We start from the raw sequence: 15,838 nt of genomic DNA on the forward strand, positions 1-15,838 counted from the left end.
AAAATAGAAATGCATCTAGTGTGCATGTTTATCGTACCTTAGTATTGAAGAAATTGGCCCAAAATCGAAGCAGAGCTCTCTCATGAGGATCTGTCGGCATCAATGGCGAATCCAGCTAGGTTAAATCAATGTATTTAAGAATAATGAGGGACTCCGCTAGAGGCTTTCCCTTATGCAAAAGTAACTGGTATCTTCTTGTGAATTGGGTTGAGTTGTAAGAGGAGTGGACTCTTGGTGATCAAGTCTTCTTCTATGTATTCATAGCATATGCCTTTGAGCTTGAGAACCACCTCAATTCTCACACACCAGGAGCTTGCCCACAAACCAATTATCTTTACTTCACTAGAGGTGGCTATGGCCATGGCTTCCTGTCTGAGCTAAAGACTGTTGTTTTTCTTTGTTGGTGGATAACTGAGTAGGGTTCATATTTATAATTTTGGGGGTGATTGAATTTATTAAATTTTTTTGGCTGTTTTTGAAGTATTTGATTCACGTGAATTGAACTATGAGGTGAAGGAGTGCTTGTGTGATAAATATAGAGGAGACTATGAGGTTTACCCTTAGGGAGCAAAACCATAATCTTATTCATTCAGGCAAGAGAGCTAGTTAGGAGGACTTCTTTCATCTAAAACTATGGCTTCGATGTTACAGTCACCAAATGGGTATTTTCGAAAAAATTTGGAGTTTGAGTTTAAAGGTATTTAGATTTATTTGAATTTTGAGTTTAAGAATACTATTGAGTTTTTTAATGCTTAGATCTGATCATCCGAAAATTAGCCCCATCAATTTTTAGGATGTAAATTTTTTTGGTCTTCTTTTTTTAGGTTGGTCGCTCCATCGGGGAGGCTACATCTCTAAAATTTAGGGCTCTAGTCATAATATTGAAGAGGTTACATCCTCAATATTTAGGGTCCTCAGAAATCCAAGGGAGTGAACGGTTGCTGTACTCCTGTATATGTAACCTTTGAGTAGGGCTTTCAATAGGCCGGGCCAGCCGTGGACTTTATAGGGCCAGCCCGAGCCTGGCCTGGCCTGCACCACGCCGACGAGGCTCTGGCCAATGCCGGACCCTAGTTCAAGTCCTCGTGCCAGACCTAGACCCTAGTTTTTATGGCCTGGCTGACTGGGTTGCCTGGCCCATTGTAAACAAAATCCATATCTTTTCAGCAAAATCCTAGTTCTTGTTATGGCGTGTTCACTGTTCCTCTCACTCTTAGTTTGAGTAAATCTCATAGGCCATAAAGCCATAAAGCTAAAGAGACATGAAAGAAAATTATTAAATGATATTTAATTGATAAAGCTTGGATTGCTCAAAATGCTACAACCGACTCTAAGCACCATCATTTCCTATCTCTGCTCTTCCTATTGATAAACTCTCTCTCTACTGATGTTTAGAGGACTCCATTAACATCTCTCTCCTTTTCTTGGTAAAGGCCACGAGCTTAGGTTGATTAGGCAGAGCTTCGTTTGCCACCCCAAGGTCACAAAACTCAGTGAGCCATGAAAACAAAATTGGGGTGTTCTCTTGGTCTATCAGTTTTGCTCGTGATATGCCTTCGAGGATTTTGAGCCTGCCAAAGCTCGGACCCATGACCAATTCAAGGTAACAAGAGGTTTCATCATTAAAGAGGGGTTTCTTATTGCCAAATGTTGGGTGTATGTGTCCATTAAAAGCCATATGAGTGCTTGTAAATAAATTATACAGTGGAACATGAATTTAGTGGGAGTGCGGTTCCGTGTGGACCATATTAAGCAAACGATGTTTGCTGATACTGGACTGTGCTTAACGTACTAGGTCAGTCTAGTTAAAAAAAATCCCATATTGCTTGGGCATAGAGAAACAAACCGATAAGGGTTAGATAAGTCATCCCTTGATGAGGTCGGAGTATGTTCGGAAGAGTGAGCTGAGGGACTGTGTACCTTTGTGTATGATGAAGGCCTTCAGAGACGGGTGCACATTAATAGCCGTTTTCGAGAAAACGAACCACTTTTTAGGGTGAAGCGTATGCATGTGCGAGAGATAACTCCTGATCCCCTATGCACAATTGAGTAATGGATTGTATCAGGTCAAGATGATATTAGTTTCGTCTTCAGGAGGAACCTGAAATCCATAGACTGAGACTACGACCTTTTGCCCATTGGCTAGACTTTGGTGACCTACTAATGATCCCTTGCATGAACTGTAGGTCATGGGCAATCTTGGATCGGTTTGAAAAAACATGTGCAGTTTGAGTCTGCAATTGGAGATGGAGTGCCCCAATATAAGGGAATGGATAGGAGATGACACGGATTTCTCTCTTCTCTTACCCCTTTTTCTCTATGTTTTCAGGCTTGCTCCTTGTTATCCCTTTCCCTCTTACTCCCTCTTCTTACCCATTTCTTACCAGCTGGTCGCACATTTTTGTTTCACAATTCTTCAATGAGACTATGTACCTTTGCTTTTTCTTTTTGTTTCACATTTATTCGATGAGACTATTTACCTTTGCTTTTTCTTTTTGTTTCACATTTGTTCAATGAGATTATGTTACCTTTGCTTTTTCACCTCCAATCATAGTACATGGACCATTTTTCGCCTCAAATCGTTGTACAGTAAACCAACCTTCACACAGTCAGAAATACCTTCACATGACATGCACCACTAATTTTGCTTTTTCGCCTCAAATCGTTGTACAGTAAACCAACCTTCACATGGTCAGAAATGGTAGTAGAGTACCACTAACTTGCACCACTACCCTTACATAATCAAAGAAGGGAAAGGTTTCTATACTTCCCTTTCGCATAGAAGACTTCCCCTACCATCCAGCCTTCCAATTTTGATCAAGAGAGTCATTCACTGTTTGATTTTAGATCCGACGTTTCAAAGTATTTTATTTTTAGTTTTTTTTTTATATAAATTGTATGAATATGAAATTTGGTACATGCATCTTTTCATTGGGGCACACCTATAAAAAATATTAAAAACAAAATTTTGATAAAATATAATGACCAAAATACCCCTTGAAACTTTCAGGGTATTTTTATCATTTTATATTATCGGAAATGTTTGTGTGTATATTTTTCGCTAGTACGAGTTTAATAGAGGATTGGACGAAGGTGTTAAAATAGTTTGTAGAAAGAAATTAAAAATAAAATAGTGTAGAGATGTGACATTATTATTAGAGCAATCTTAGCCCTCCATTCAGAGAGTTGGATAAGGAGAAATATATAAATTTTATGATTTAGGGGAAGCATAGAAAGCTTGTCCATTAAAAAATGAAGCTTTCATATATTTAGTTCCCCTTCTCCCGCTGACTGTTACCCCTTCCCCTCCTACTGGCTCCTCCTCTCCCACCCCTGCTACCATCATAACCAAGGACGACCAGACATTTTTCACCAACTTTGTTGGCTCCCTCTCTGTCTCTTAAGCTTATTCCTCCCCTTCCCACCTCCTTCCCTCCTACTCTCCAACCGTCACCAATTTTCTTTCCTCGGACCGAGGCGTGCTGGAATTATGCCTCATTGTCTCGGTGCAGTTGAGTGTGGCGGGAATTTTCTTTCCTCTCTCGGACCGAGGTGTACTGGAAGTATGCCCTTGCTAGTCATTACCCTCATTGTCTCGGTGCGGTGCGGTGCAGTGCAGTTGAGTGTGGTGGCTTGAAGTATGCCGTGGCGAGCCATTACCCTCATTGTTGCATAGCGAGTTGATAAAGAAAAGATAGCAGAGGTGCATTCGTTCATTCTTCGAGCCTGGCTAGCCATTACCCTCATTGTTGCACAGCGAGTTGAAAAAGAAAAGATATTCTCATTGCATCCAAGGAATCATTCTCCATCTATGTACTGAGTGTAGTCATTTAATCATATCATCTATTAACTGTATTAGATGTCAACCTTAAAATCCAAGTAAGGTTAACCTCCATTTTAGATGTTAACGTTAAAATCCAAGTAAGGTTAACCTCTTGTCGAAAGAGTTAAAAGGACTAGTCAAAATTTACTTATTAAATTATGAAATTTAAAACTAAAAAAATGGTAGAGATTGAATATATCTATAAGCAAATTAAAAGCTTCAGGATGGACGGTCGAGCATATCTACAAACAAATGAAAAGCTTGAGAATGGACAGTCTAAATAACGTATTACAAAATGTACTTTATTTATTTTTTTATAATATTTGCACATCTTGAGGATGAGATGATCAATTAGAGGGGAAATCTTTTTTTGATGGACTTATGAGGCGTGCTTTTTTTCTACCACCTTATATAATTTTTTTCCTTCATTTATTAATTAATTGTACCAAAAAAAATGAGTTTTTTCTGCATTCTGATTTAATATGCTTAATGTACAATCAGCCCTTGTTTTGATTGCAAAGAAATATAGTGTTTTTTGTTGCCATATGTCACAAAACACCTAATGTGGATCCACTCCTCAAGAACCGGACGACCCACTCCTCAACAACGCATCACCAACTGCGAAGACCCAGGAGACCCACGAGAAAAGGAAGGACCAAATACTAAGAAGAAAGAGAGGAGAGAGAAAGTGAATCATACAAGTTGAGATAGAGAGAAACTGGTTTTTTACATAGAGGTGTCCGGCAATGAGAATGCCTGACAGCATTAGAACCACTTAGAAAAAAAAAAACCGTCTCTGCATGGCCGAACAAGAAGGCAACTTGACGGAGGTAATGCTCGTAATTTCAGACAAATAACACAGTAATTAACCACTCCAAAATATTTATGTAGTTTGCTATTTAGTTTATTGTTTTGGACATATCCAATATAATGATTGCATGATATATTGACATTCAATATATTTCAAAAATGGAAAAAGTTTATATAAAGTTGCAACTTTAAAATATAGAATTACATATACACCTAAAAAATCCATAAAAATTTGTTGTTTTAATATTGAAAAACTATCTAATTGATCATCTCGATATCGAGATATATGAATATGAAAAAAAAAAAAAAAAGACGACTTTGAGTCTTAAAAACAGTGCATTTTGCAATACATTATCTAAACTGTCAATTTTCAAGATTTTCATATGTTTATAGGTCTACTTGATTTTAACTATTTTTGGAGTTTAAAATTTTATAATTAAAAATAAAAATAGATTTTAAGATAATCCTCAGAGTTTTTACACCAAAAGTACATCTTATGATAAAATTTGGAGGTACGCCTTAATTAGATTATTTAAGGTTTCAGCCTTATAGAAACCACGCCCTTCAAAAATTTATTACAAATTCAATATCTTTTTGAGATATATTTGATACATGCTACATTTATTTTTGTTGCATAGTAATTTCTTTATGACACCATTTAGTTAACGGACGAGTTTTGAAATTCGAAAAAGAAGTTGAGCTTGGCTACGACTTAGAAGCCATGTAAGCTGTCCCAATATCTAAATTTTTTCTCTTAAAAATAGTAATGAAATGGATACTAAAAATAGATCTAAAAAATCTTCCACTTCTGTTCAAGATAGTAAATGTACATTATAATCCCTAGGGAGTGCCATACACATGCTCTCTCCGTCTTTGAATCAAGAGCCTAGTTTATTTATCCAATTTTAATTCTAGATCAACGGTCATAATTTTAAATTCCTTGATTAATAAATTAAATCTTCTATCATTGAAAAAATCACTTGGCTCTACGAAAGACTAGAAAGAACATCCAAAAATTGATTGTAGACCATCCAATAAAGTTTTAGGAACTCAAAATCTAATTTTATGTAGAAATATTTATATTTCGATTCCAAAACGGTTTTCAAAAGTTAAGATCCAAAAAAACCTCTTTGCTTTTCACCCAAGGGACGATATCATTTTTTGTGGTATCTTACTATGTCATGGATATGTGCGCTTCCGGTGGGAGTATACTTTCTATTTGGGTATATCTCGAGCTAGAAATACTTTTATAATCCCAAAATTTGGGGATGTAAGCTCTCGAGCCTAACCACCAACTTAAAAGAAAAAAAAAAAGAAAAGAAATTCAAATCATGCATTTTTTGTGCTTGAAAAAAATAACGTTCCAAAATTGAAAAATGAAGGTCTAATTTTTGGCTGCAAGATCAACAAAATCCATGCTTTTGTTTTTGACAATACATCATCTAATTCTCACATGGATCCCAAAAATACAAATACTAGAAAAGAGAATCCTACCAAGTATTTCTCTTGCACAAGGGAGTTAATTTTAGCAATAAAAAAGCTAATTTTTTTTTATACATTTTCTCCCTTAGGTAAAACCTAATGAAGGAATAATTTTAGAATGTCTAATTTTTTTAGGAATGTAACCTCTTCAACTCATACATTAACATTTGTAAAAAGAATTTCCAAATTGTTATGAGAAAAAAAATTGTATCAAATTTTAAATGAAGACTGTCTAATTTTTGAAGGTGGGATCCAAGATTAAAAAACTAAAAAATTTAAAATATGTTCCTTAAAAAATAGTCATCTAGCAGTTCTTAGTTGGTTCACAAAATTTTAAATGAAAAAGAAGGAAAAAAAAAAAAAACCTCCCCAAATATGTCTTTTGACTAAGGGTGTATATCTACAGTAGGATCTCACGGGAGCATAGTATAATGCCGTCGCGAAGAAAAATCAAAAAAGAAGTTGGACTTTTGGACCTCATCGCGGGGGCTGAAAAGTCTCTGATTTTTTCCCTTGAAAACTCCCGAATATTTATGTAATTGTAATTCTTTCCTTTTCCATTCGCTGAATTTCTTGCAATTCTCTGTGTCTCTCTCATGGCTTCCTCTGCAACTCTCTTTCTCTCTCTTCCAAGCCCTAGTCCAATTTTGTCAGAGAAAGCCTCTAACCTCTCTGCACCTTTTAATCGTGGGTTGCTCTTGTTTAAATCAACTAACAGAACCCTAGCCATCAGATCAGCTCTAACTTCTCTCGACTCAAAGCAGTTATCCTCTTTAGCGGTAATTCCGTCTTTTTCTTTCGATTATTCTTAGATTTTCTCTACATTTTATTGAAATTTAATTCAGATTCATTGAAAAAGTTCAATTACTGATCCATAAGTTAATTTTATTTCTCTCTTGGATTGGATTTTATGTATTAGATCTAATTTTTTGTCATGTATTCATGTTTTATTCGTTTAATTATCAATCGGATTTTGATTAGCAATCCTTGGAGTAGGTTTTACTGAGATTACGTATGGAGCTGAAATTTTGGGACTAATTATGGAAAAAGAATGAGGATATCGTCTGAATTTCGGTATTTTAGTGCAATTTCTGGGACACATTTGAAGAAAGAAAGTGGATTGAAATTAAGTTTGCAAGACAAGCGTGAAGTTTGGATTTTTTACATGAAAAAGTCTCACGAGTTTAGGCTGCATATGAGAATTTAAGTCCAAATTTTCTTGGAACTTCATCATTTTTCATTTTGTATTTTTAAAAAATTCGCCTCCATTTTTTGACACACTTTAGCTGAGTTCATCGGAATTTGTAGAATTCCTGTGCAGATTTTGACTGAAACTTCTTAGAATCTTGTCTGATTTTTCCATCAATCTCAGTTTGGGATATAGGGGTCATTACTGTAGTTTCAGGTTTTGCGAGATTGAAACTTATTACGCCTGAACTTTGAAACTGAAAAGCAAAAACACAAAAGTTTAAGAAAATGAAATTAACTCTACTGCTTCTATAATGTGATACATGTGATAGGTTGTCTGTCAATTCACCATTTTTCTACCTTATAAATATTTGGATTAAATTTTGTTGTCTCAGAGTATACTTTTTCTCGATAAAATTTTGATGGAATGATTAGTTAGTTACGCCTTTTTTTTTTTAAGTTTTGGGTTTAAATTCACTGTTTTGGATTGCACTTCTTTTGGCTCAATTGTTATAATTGCTAGGGTGTCAAGGAGCCAAGCCAACCCTAGCTTTGGGCATTTTCAAGCTTGGCCTTCATGGTGGAGTACTGGCTTGAGCGAGACTCGAGCCTGAACCACCCAGCTTGAGGTTTGCTTGATTAAGGGAAGGTAATCCTGGGCTTGGCTTGGCTTGATTTGAAAACCTGAACAAATCCATAATCAAGCTTGAGTAAAGAAATAAACTAGTTGAGAACAAGCCCATAAGCAAGGCAATATATAGTAATACCTTTATTATATAATGTAACATCTTAAGGTGAGGTTTCTTTCTGAGGTGGTGCTAATATGATATAATATATATACACTGTTGTATATTAGATACCTAATATTGAACAAGTTCAAGCTGGTCAAGCAAAGTTTATCTAAGCTTGAGCTTGCCTTGTTTAATAAACCTGAGCCCATGGGGTTGGATTTTGGAATGGCTTGTTAAGTGGCTTGAGCCAAAAAGTATTGTTCAAGTTTTTCTCATTACGAGCCTTGCCAAGCCAGCTCATGAGCAGGCTTGGAGTGTTGCGCAAAGCTATATAATAAATCTGCTATTTATATCAATTTGGTCATCTTCATTTTCCTTTGTTTTGTAATGTTATGATTGTAGCCTCATAATGGTTTTCCTTTTGACGAGTCAGACTGGTACTTGGCAATGGAAATATCAAGACAACCCCATCAATGTGTATTTTGAAGAGCATAAGGGAAAGAAACCTGAACCTTCGAAAAGAATTCTTATGCTACCCACTATATCAGATGTTAGTACTGTCGAAGAATGGCGAGCAGTTGCTAGCGATATTGCCAATCGCGATGGTGGGGACAATTGGCATACAACTATTTTGGACTGGCCCGGATTTGGCTATTCTGATAGGCCTTCAATTAATTATACTTCTGAAGTCATGGAGAATTTCTTGGTTGAATTCTTGAAAGCGTCAGACAGTCCTTTGAATGGCTATGGTGAGATATCTTTCATATACCTGTATGTTGATAGTCTAAATTCTTGATTTATCCATGAATGATTACAAGGTCCTTCTGTGTGTTCAGCTATTTAAGGGGCCTATAATTGTTTTCAGCTATTTAAGGAAAACAGAGGCCTTTAGTTATTCCCCCATAAGGTTGGGATTTTTGGGCTTTTCTAAAATAGTTGGGGCGTATTGTAGTCTTCCAAGAAATACCAGAGAATTGTGTCTTAGTCCCCCAGGAGAGATGTTAGGAGAAAATAGAGAAGGTTGACGCATCATCTCTCTCTCATTTCTTATGAATAGGTGAGTAGATCCTCATATTTTTCCAAATGTTTTGAAGAATATTAATTAAAAATGATGCTACAATTTACTACAACCATGGCTTTTCAATTATATACCTCCATAAAATTGAAAGAAATTACGGACAGGCTTACATCCAGCTATTCCCTGCCTCCATATTCATGCTTTTTGAGTTGCCTGTTGATCCAATAGTTAACATATATCATCAAACACGTCTGGTTCATAATGACTAATGATCCACTCACGTGTTTTTAGCTGTCTTCAGTAGATTACTTCCTAAAATTGTTTTTCTTTTTTCGGATTGATAAAATATCTTTTTTTCTTTTTCCAGTCATCATATGAATATTCTCAAACTCTTTAATCATTAATTTCCCTTATGATCACCAGATAATGAAATAGTAATTGTTGCGGGAGGACATGCAGCAACTATAGCCCTTCATGTAGCAAATAAAGGTTTGGTGAAGGCATCAGCAATTGCTGCTGTTGCACCTACTTGGGCTGGTCCTCTTCCTATTGTATTTGGTCGAGATACAAACATGGAATCAAGGTAAGCAAATGACACAGTATTCTAGTTTATATATCATTATAAACTGATGTCTTGAATAAAATTGGTCATTCTAATTATCTGGACAAAGCCAATAAGTTGTGCATGATCCATCTGTCTTATAATTAGATTGTGTACCTCTGTTGGAAGACATATGACTTAGGCTCTCTTGGTGTTTTGATCATTAATTTTTAGTTTAGCTTCATTGTGCTGTACTTGCTCGATTAATTTCTCTTGACATGAAAAATCATTTAAGAAGAATTACTTTGGAACCTTTTCACTCCCTATGATTCTAACCAGTAGACGAACTTCAATGAGATATAAGGAAGAAAATCTCATATTTATATTGCTTGATTATTACAGGTACGGGCTCTTGAGGGGTACACTCAGAACACCTGCTGTGGGTTGGATGATGTATAATATGCTTGTCAGCAATGAGAAGTCCATACAATCTCAGTATGAATCACATGTATATGCTGACCCCGAAAATGTGACTCCATCAATTATCAGTAGCCGATATGCTTTGACGAAGCGAAAAGGCGCCCGTTATGCACCTGCTGCCTTCTTGACAGGTCTCTTAGACCCTGTGAAATCTCGAGAGGAATTTCTTGAGCTGTTCAAGAAATTAGCTGGGAAGATTCCAATTTTGGTTGTATCAACTAAAAGTGCACCAAAGAGATCCAAGGGTGAGATGTCTGCCTTAAATGGAGTTGAAGGGGTTACAAAGTTTGTTGAAGTTCCTGGCGCCCTTCTCCCTCAAGAGGAATACCCAGCAATTGTTGCCGATGAGTTGTACAAGTTCTTGCAAGAGCAATTTGCACTAGTGGGATAGAAGCTTTTGTAGAGGTTTTTGCAGGTAGTTCCCAATTGACTAATGGGAAGGAATTTTTTGTCATCTTCATTGTTGTTATCATCCTTGTCGATGTTTTCATCATTATTGTTGTCATCATCACCATTATGGAGTTATGCAAATACACGGCACCCAAAATCATGAGTGTAAAATTATAATGTTGAAACCTTTTTGTTTGGTAAATTATGATGCTAAGGATGTGTGCTATTACTGGTGTAGTATATTACCAATTCATTGTTCTTTATATATGTAAAGCAGTTCATTGTGAAAATCTTCCCAAAACTATAAATTACATAATAATTGGAAAATATGTCAAACTCACATTTGTGGGTGATGAACTGTGTGGATTTTGCACAATATTTAACAGACCTGTAATGTTTGTTTGAATGGTTCAATCAAATGTATCCAAATGTGGACTCTTATTTGAATCAAGTGCATTTGTGTTGATTTTAATTGGACTCTCTGATTGGTTCTGTTAGTTCCCTTAGGAGGGCTGAAATGATCAGAAAAAAATTAACATTGGATCAAGTCTCTCTTGTCTTTTTCTCTTCTTCTAATGAAATATTATCTTTTATATTAGTTAGTCTTCTTTTTTAAATTTCTTCTGTTATCCTAGTGATTTCAATTCGTTGTTTTCTTTGAGTGCAAGTGGGCATATCTTCCCCTTCTTCTTATTTCTTTTACTCTATCTCTGGATTCACATGATGGACGGCATGAATGGCCACCCATCATCTGTTCTTTACAAGATGTGCAAGAATAAGAGGAAAAGGAGAAAAAAATGCAGAGAAACAATGTTGATTCCAACTCAACCTAGAACTCAGAACCTCCACTCACATTCAGCCTTTTTTAGTGTAACCTTCAACCAACCTAGAATTATGACCAAACATGACTGCAGTGAGTTACAGATCGTTTTCATGTCACAAGCTTCATTCTCATTTACTATTAAATCATTTGAAATGTATTTTTTTTTTTTATTAAAATCCTTTCTAATGTTGAGCAAAAATGTTCTTATATAACAAGATCTGATATACATGAAGAACATTATATAGATAGAGAACACTAATTAGTGACCACTTATGTGCCACATACAATGTCTTAGTTTTCTTCTTTGTTTTTGTCGTTGTCATTGTCATCTTTATTTGGTCCTTCCCCTTGAAGAGATATGACAGTCTCAAAGGCACCCACTAAAGCCTTCACCTTGCTCTTCCTCTTCTCCACAAGCTTACTTGCTGTCTCTTCTATCACCTCATTAAATACCAAAGCATCCTTCTTTCCCTGAATGCTACCTTTGTTAAGCACCACTTCTTTTCCACGCTGATCAGCTCCATCACCATTCTTGGCTGGGACCTCTCGCTTCTTATACCTTCTTCTCCCTAAATTCTTGTTGATTTCCTCATTTCCAATCGTTCGGCCTCTCCGAAATCTTAGTTTGCGGGGCTTGTCATCAGAAGATTCTGGCACAACCACTGTTCCCCTCTGAAAGCATGGCTTTCTAGAAAAACAACCTTCTTCCCCTCCATCAATTCTTCTCTCTATACCTTCATTTTTCTTTCTCTCACTCCCATTCTCTTCCTCCTCATAAGAATCATCAGTATAATCATCCTCCTCATACTCGGCATCATCACTGTCCTCATCTTCATCATCAACATCATCATCAACAGAAACTGCATTAGCAGCATCAATGGGGGCATCATGCTCTTTGTCCTCAGCATCACTATGATCAGCGCCAGTCTTTTGGGTTTGTATTCCTTCTTGTTCTTCTGAGAGAGGATCCTTAATGGTGTAAGTCTCTGGGCTTTCTTGCTCTGGAGTTTTGGGTTCGCAATCAATGGGCAGGATGGTATCGCCATCTCCATCCACATTGCACCTTTCACCATCATCATGGCCATGATCCTCATTACCATGATTCCCATCATGGTCCTCTACAACTTCTATTACTTTTACAATGTCATCCTCTGGCTCAATTGAGTTGGTGGTCTTTGCCTCATCCTCCACCTTACATGCACTCTCGACTGTACTAGAGCTCAAATTTGTGGCACTTTCTCTCCCTTCCTTTTCTACTCTCTTTACTGGTTTGCTGCTATTGCCACTCTTTGGTGATTGCAATGGAAATTTGGTGGTAACCGGTTTTGCAAAAGCTGCAGTGTTGCTAGAAGGAGAAGTAGTCTTGGTCTTGGTGGCAGGTCGGTCCCTCGAGCATTCAGACTTGCAAGTTTTTGTGAAGAGGGATGGGGATGGGGATGGGGATGGGCTTTTGAGAGGAAGTTTTCTAGAGAGAGAAGGCTTCTTCTTCTCCTTTGCTTCACTTTCTTGCTTTCTTCCATACTTGCAGTAATCATGGCATGAACTTGTGGACGATTTTAGATACCGAGAAATGCTCTTCTCTGAAATTATCTCGCTTTCTAATAAGCCTCTAAGTGAAGGAATTCGTCTCCTTCTTGGGGGAGCGTCGCTTTTATGCGGAGTGGATGGCGAAGAAATGCTCTTTTCTTTGCTTTGTGCAGCCATGCTTATACCTCAAGCTCGTTACTTCCAACCAACAATAACAGAATTGTTTTAGATCACATGACAATTATTAGGGAAAAAAATGCAAGGGAAGTATATTATATGGTTTATGATACACCATGGGGACATTAACTGGTTGGTTCTTCATGATGGATGGCAGATATTAAACATACGTGGTTTAGTGTTCCACATTAGGTCCTGTGGTTGGTTAGTCCTCTTTATTGTTTGTTGTTGGGAATGGACGGCGGATGCCCCTGTGGTGTACCATATACCGTCTCTATCACCATTGTATTTGTACTTTTCCCTTTCAGTGATCCGTTGAACTCTCTCTCTCTCTCTCTCAACCTTCTATTCATTCCTTTCCATTCTGGGAAAAAGTGCATTCTATTTCAGTTTTTCCATTGTTTTGAGCTGTTCCTTTTCCCTTGAATTATACTATACCTGAATGGTGTATGGTATACGGTACACCATAGGAGCATCCACTGTCCATCTGATGATGCCCAGTGGATATTAATCATATTCAGCCAATATCTGTTACTGTGAACTACAGTTAATCTCCACCATCCATCACCATGGATGAATGTCATGATTTCCCTTCTTTCCTCTTTTATTTTCCTGGCATTGTTTTCGTTTATTTACTTATTGCATTTGAAAGGTTCCACAATTTACTTCGTATTTTCTATTTCTTGATTCTATTTATTTATCTTTTTTTCCCTTAACCCCTTTTGCTCCTTATGGAACTTTTATTTTATTTTTTTATTTTACATATTCAAGCTATATCATTTTGGTTCTTGTATTTGTTTCACTATTTATTATTATTTTTTTTTGTCCCTAAACATTTGGACCCTACATTTGTAAAAAAGAAATCAAATTCGATAAGAAAGAAACAATTAGGCTAGATAAAGGTCTCATTTTCCTCAAAAACATTTCATTGTTGTTTTGAAAATAATTTCACCTAAACATAGAAAATAGATAGAAGTTATGTTACAAGAGAATTCAGAATTCACACCAATATCTGTTCCCCCTCTTTGATATATAAAGTACTGTGCTTTATCTTTGTCTCAAATTTTTTCCTTTTTAATTACTAAAAGCTTTATATAAGGGCCTGAGAATATGGAATAAGTGAAGTGCCTATTTTCTAAGATCCTTAAACAATGGAGAAAATACCTAAGAAAGAAAAGGCTATGCAGTTTGATTCTGTTTTTTGGGACAAACTTCAAGGATTTGAACCCTCCACTTCCTCTTTTTTTTTTTTTCTCTAAATTCTTCAAATATAAATTTGAAGAGGATGGAAGAAACCTATAGGTCTCCAATGCCGGTGGTTATCTTCATAGCTTTTTCAAGTCCAATCAATATCTAATAAAAATATTACATTCTCAATAAACAATTATATCAAGTTGCTCATTATTTTAGTTGTTTATTGTGAACATATATATCCCAAGAATTTATACATTTTTAATCAGTGGAACCATCTGTATTTTTGTGATAAATCCAAACCCTTCGCGTTCAATGTGGGTTGTTTTCTTTAATTGCTGACTCAGTATTTCGTTATTTTGAACAGCCTATGGGACATTTTTTTTTTTTATAATGTTACCCAGCCTATGGGACATTAACAGAACCAAAAAGATTTTAACTGATTTTGTCAACAAAGAATCTGTTTTAACTGCCTGATTAGCATATCAGAACTACAAAAGAGAGATAGAGAGAGTATCAATAGCGGTGAAAACAACTACCCGAACTGAATCCGGGTCTCGTTGCCACTGCTTCCGGTGGATCAAGTACCAACCTGGGTTTAGCCCCAGCTCCGACTCATCCGGGTCAGGCAATTGTGTCCAGGTCCAATGGACTGGGACCTAGCTGAGCTCTGGTCCCAATCAACCACAACCCAATTCAAACCTGACCCGTTTGCAGCCCTACGCACCACAGAGAGAGAGAGAGAGAGAGAGAGAGAGAGAGAGCATACCAGAACCACAAGTCACAGAAGCCCCCACTCCCAAGAATTAGAGGGCCATCATGAATTGAATGAGACGAGAAAGTTACTACCAGTTACAGGGGTCTGGGAAATATAATCTAGAGAGAGAGAATGTAAAGTTTCTGCCACCAAAAACGCGTTGAACATTTGGATGGGTTTTGGTTTGTTTTTTTTGGAAAGATTTTAAGGTGGAAGAAGCCAAATTATAGGGCGAGTGGCCCAAGATTTTAGGGCGGGTATGAAACCGTTTAAATTTTCAAACCAACATTACAATGGTGGGTATGAGACCAGGTCAGCATTTAAAAACCACCTTTCTACAGTTGTAGCATTGAATCCCAACCATACATAAAAAACCCACTAGTTGACAATCCTCAATGCCACCCATATGGTTTGAGATCCTAAAATCCCTGCCACCCATGATGGTTTGAGAGCCTCTCACTAGCAATTTTTTTTTAATTTAATTGGGGTTGTAGAATTTTCTCTCTCTAGTTGTAAAGTGCGAAAATGGGGCGAAAAAGCGTGTTGTTTTGTTTGGTTTTTGAGGACAGGAAAAGTTTGAGATTCAAGGATTTGTGAATATGAGATTGGGATGGACGGTCCGGATTGTTTTACTTGGGACTTGGCAGTTTGTCGAAATGAATTTTCGGTTTTTGCCTTTAGCTGGCTGGAAGAGAGAGAGGGTGCTATATCAATTATAGTAGAGAGAGAGAAGAGAGAGAGGGTGCTATGATCAATTATAGTGGATAAACCTGCTCTGATTGCCAAATTCGGGTTATAAGAGGTTCTAGGGAGAGAGAGTTTGGGAGTGTAACTTTTTTTTTTCCTGCCTTTTAATGTCAATTATGAAAAAAAAGAGGAAAAAGTTCATACAAGATGTCA

At 36.8% G+C, this 15,838-nt stretch overlaps 2 protein-coding genes across 2 annotated transcripts; one reads left to right on the forward strand and one right to left on the reverse strand.

The window, feature by feature from the left end:
• Window positions 1–6,678: 6,678 nt before the first annotated feature.
• LOC18422219 (alpha/beta-Hydrolases superfamily protein) lies at window positions 6,679–10,689 on the forward strand. Its single transcript, XM_006827171.4, has 4 exons — window positions 6,679–6,894; window positions 8,468–8,783; window positions 9,476–9,635; window positions 9,996–10,689. The coding sequence occupies exons 1-4, from the start codon at window positions 6,712–6,714 to the stop codon at window positions 10,462–10,464; spliced, it is 1,128 nt and encodes a 375-aa protein (XP_006827234.2). The 5' UTR covers window positions 6,679–6,711; the 3' UTR covers window positions 10,465–10,689.
• Window positions 10,690–11,261: 572 nt separating this feature from the next.
• Window positions 11,262–15,138, reverse strand: LOC18422220 (uncharacterized). Its single transcript, XM_020664089.2, has 2 exons — window positions 14,951–15,138; window positions 11,262–13,011 (listed from the first exon to the last, which is right to left on the reverse strand). Exon 2 carries the CDS (start codon window positions 12,988–12,990, stop codon window positions 11,578–11,580), a length of 1,413 nt encoding a protein of 470 aa, XP_020519748.2. The 5' UTR covers window positions 12,991–13,011; window positions 14,951–15,138; the 3' UTR covers window positions 11,262–11,577.
• Between the last annotated feature and the right edge of the window lie 700 nt (window positions 15,139–15,838).

Source organism: Amborella trichopoda, chromosome 4 (genome assembly GCF_054954075.1).
Source record: "Amborella trichopoda isolate Santa Cruz 75 chromosome 4, AtrichopodaSantaCruz75HAP2 v2.0, whole genome shotgun sequence".
Classification (NCBI taxonomy): Eukaryota; Viridiplantae; Streptophyta; class Magnoliopsida; order Amborellales; family Amborellaceae; genus Amborella; species Amborella trichopoda.

Bases quoted from the DNA above. Each gene is read 5' to 3' on its own strand.
- LOC18422219 (XM_006827171.4), top strand. From the start codon at position 6,712: ATGGCTTCCTCTGCAACTCTCTTTCTCTCTCTTCCAAGCCCTAGTCCA. The intron at 6,895-8,467 runs GTAATTCCGTCT...TTGACGAGTCAG, and splicing joins AGCAGTTATCCTCTTTAGCG to ACTGGTACTTGGCAATGGAA. The intron at 8,784-9,475 runs GTGAGATATCTT...TATGATCACCAG, and splicing joins CAGTCCTTTGAATGGCTATG to ATAATGAAATAGTAATTGTT.
- LOC18422220 (XM_020664089.2), bottom strand. From the start codon at position 12,990: ATGGCTGCACAAAGCAAAGAAAAGAGCATTTCTTCGCCATCCACTCCG.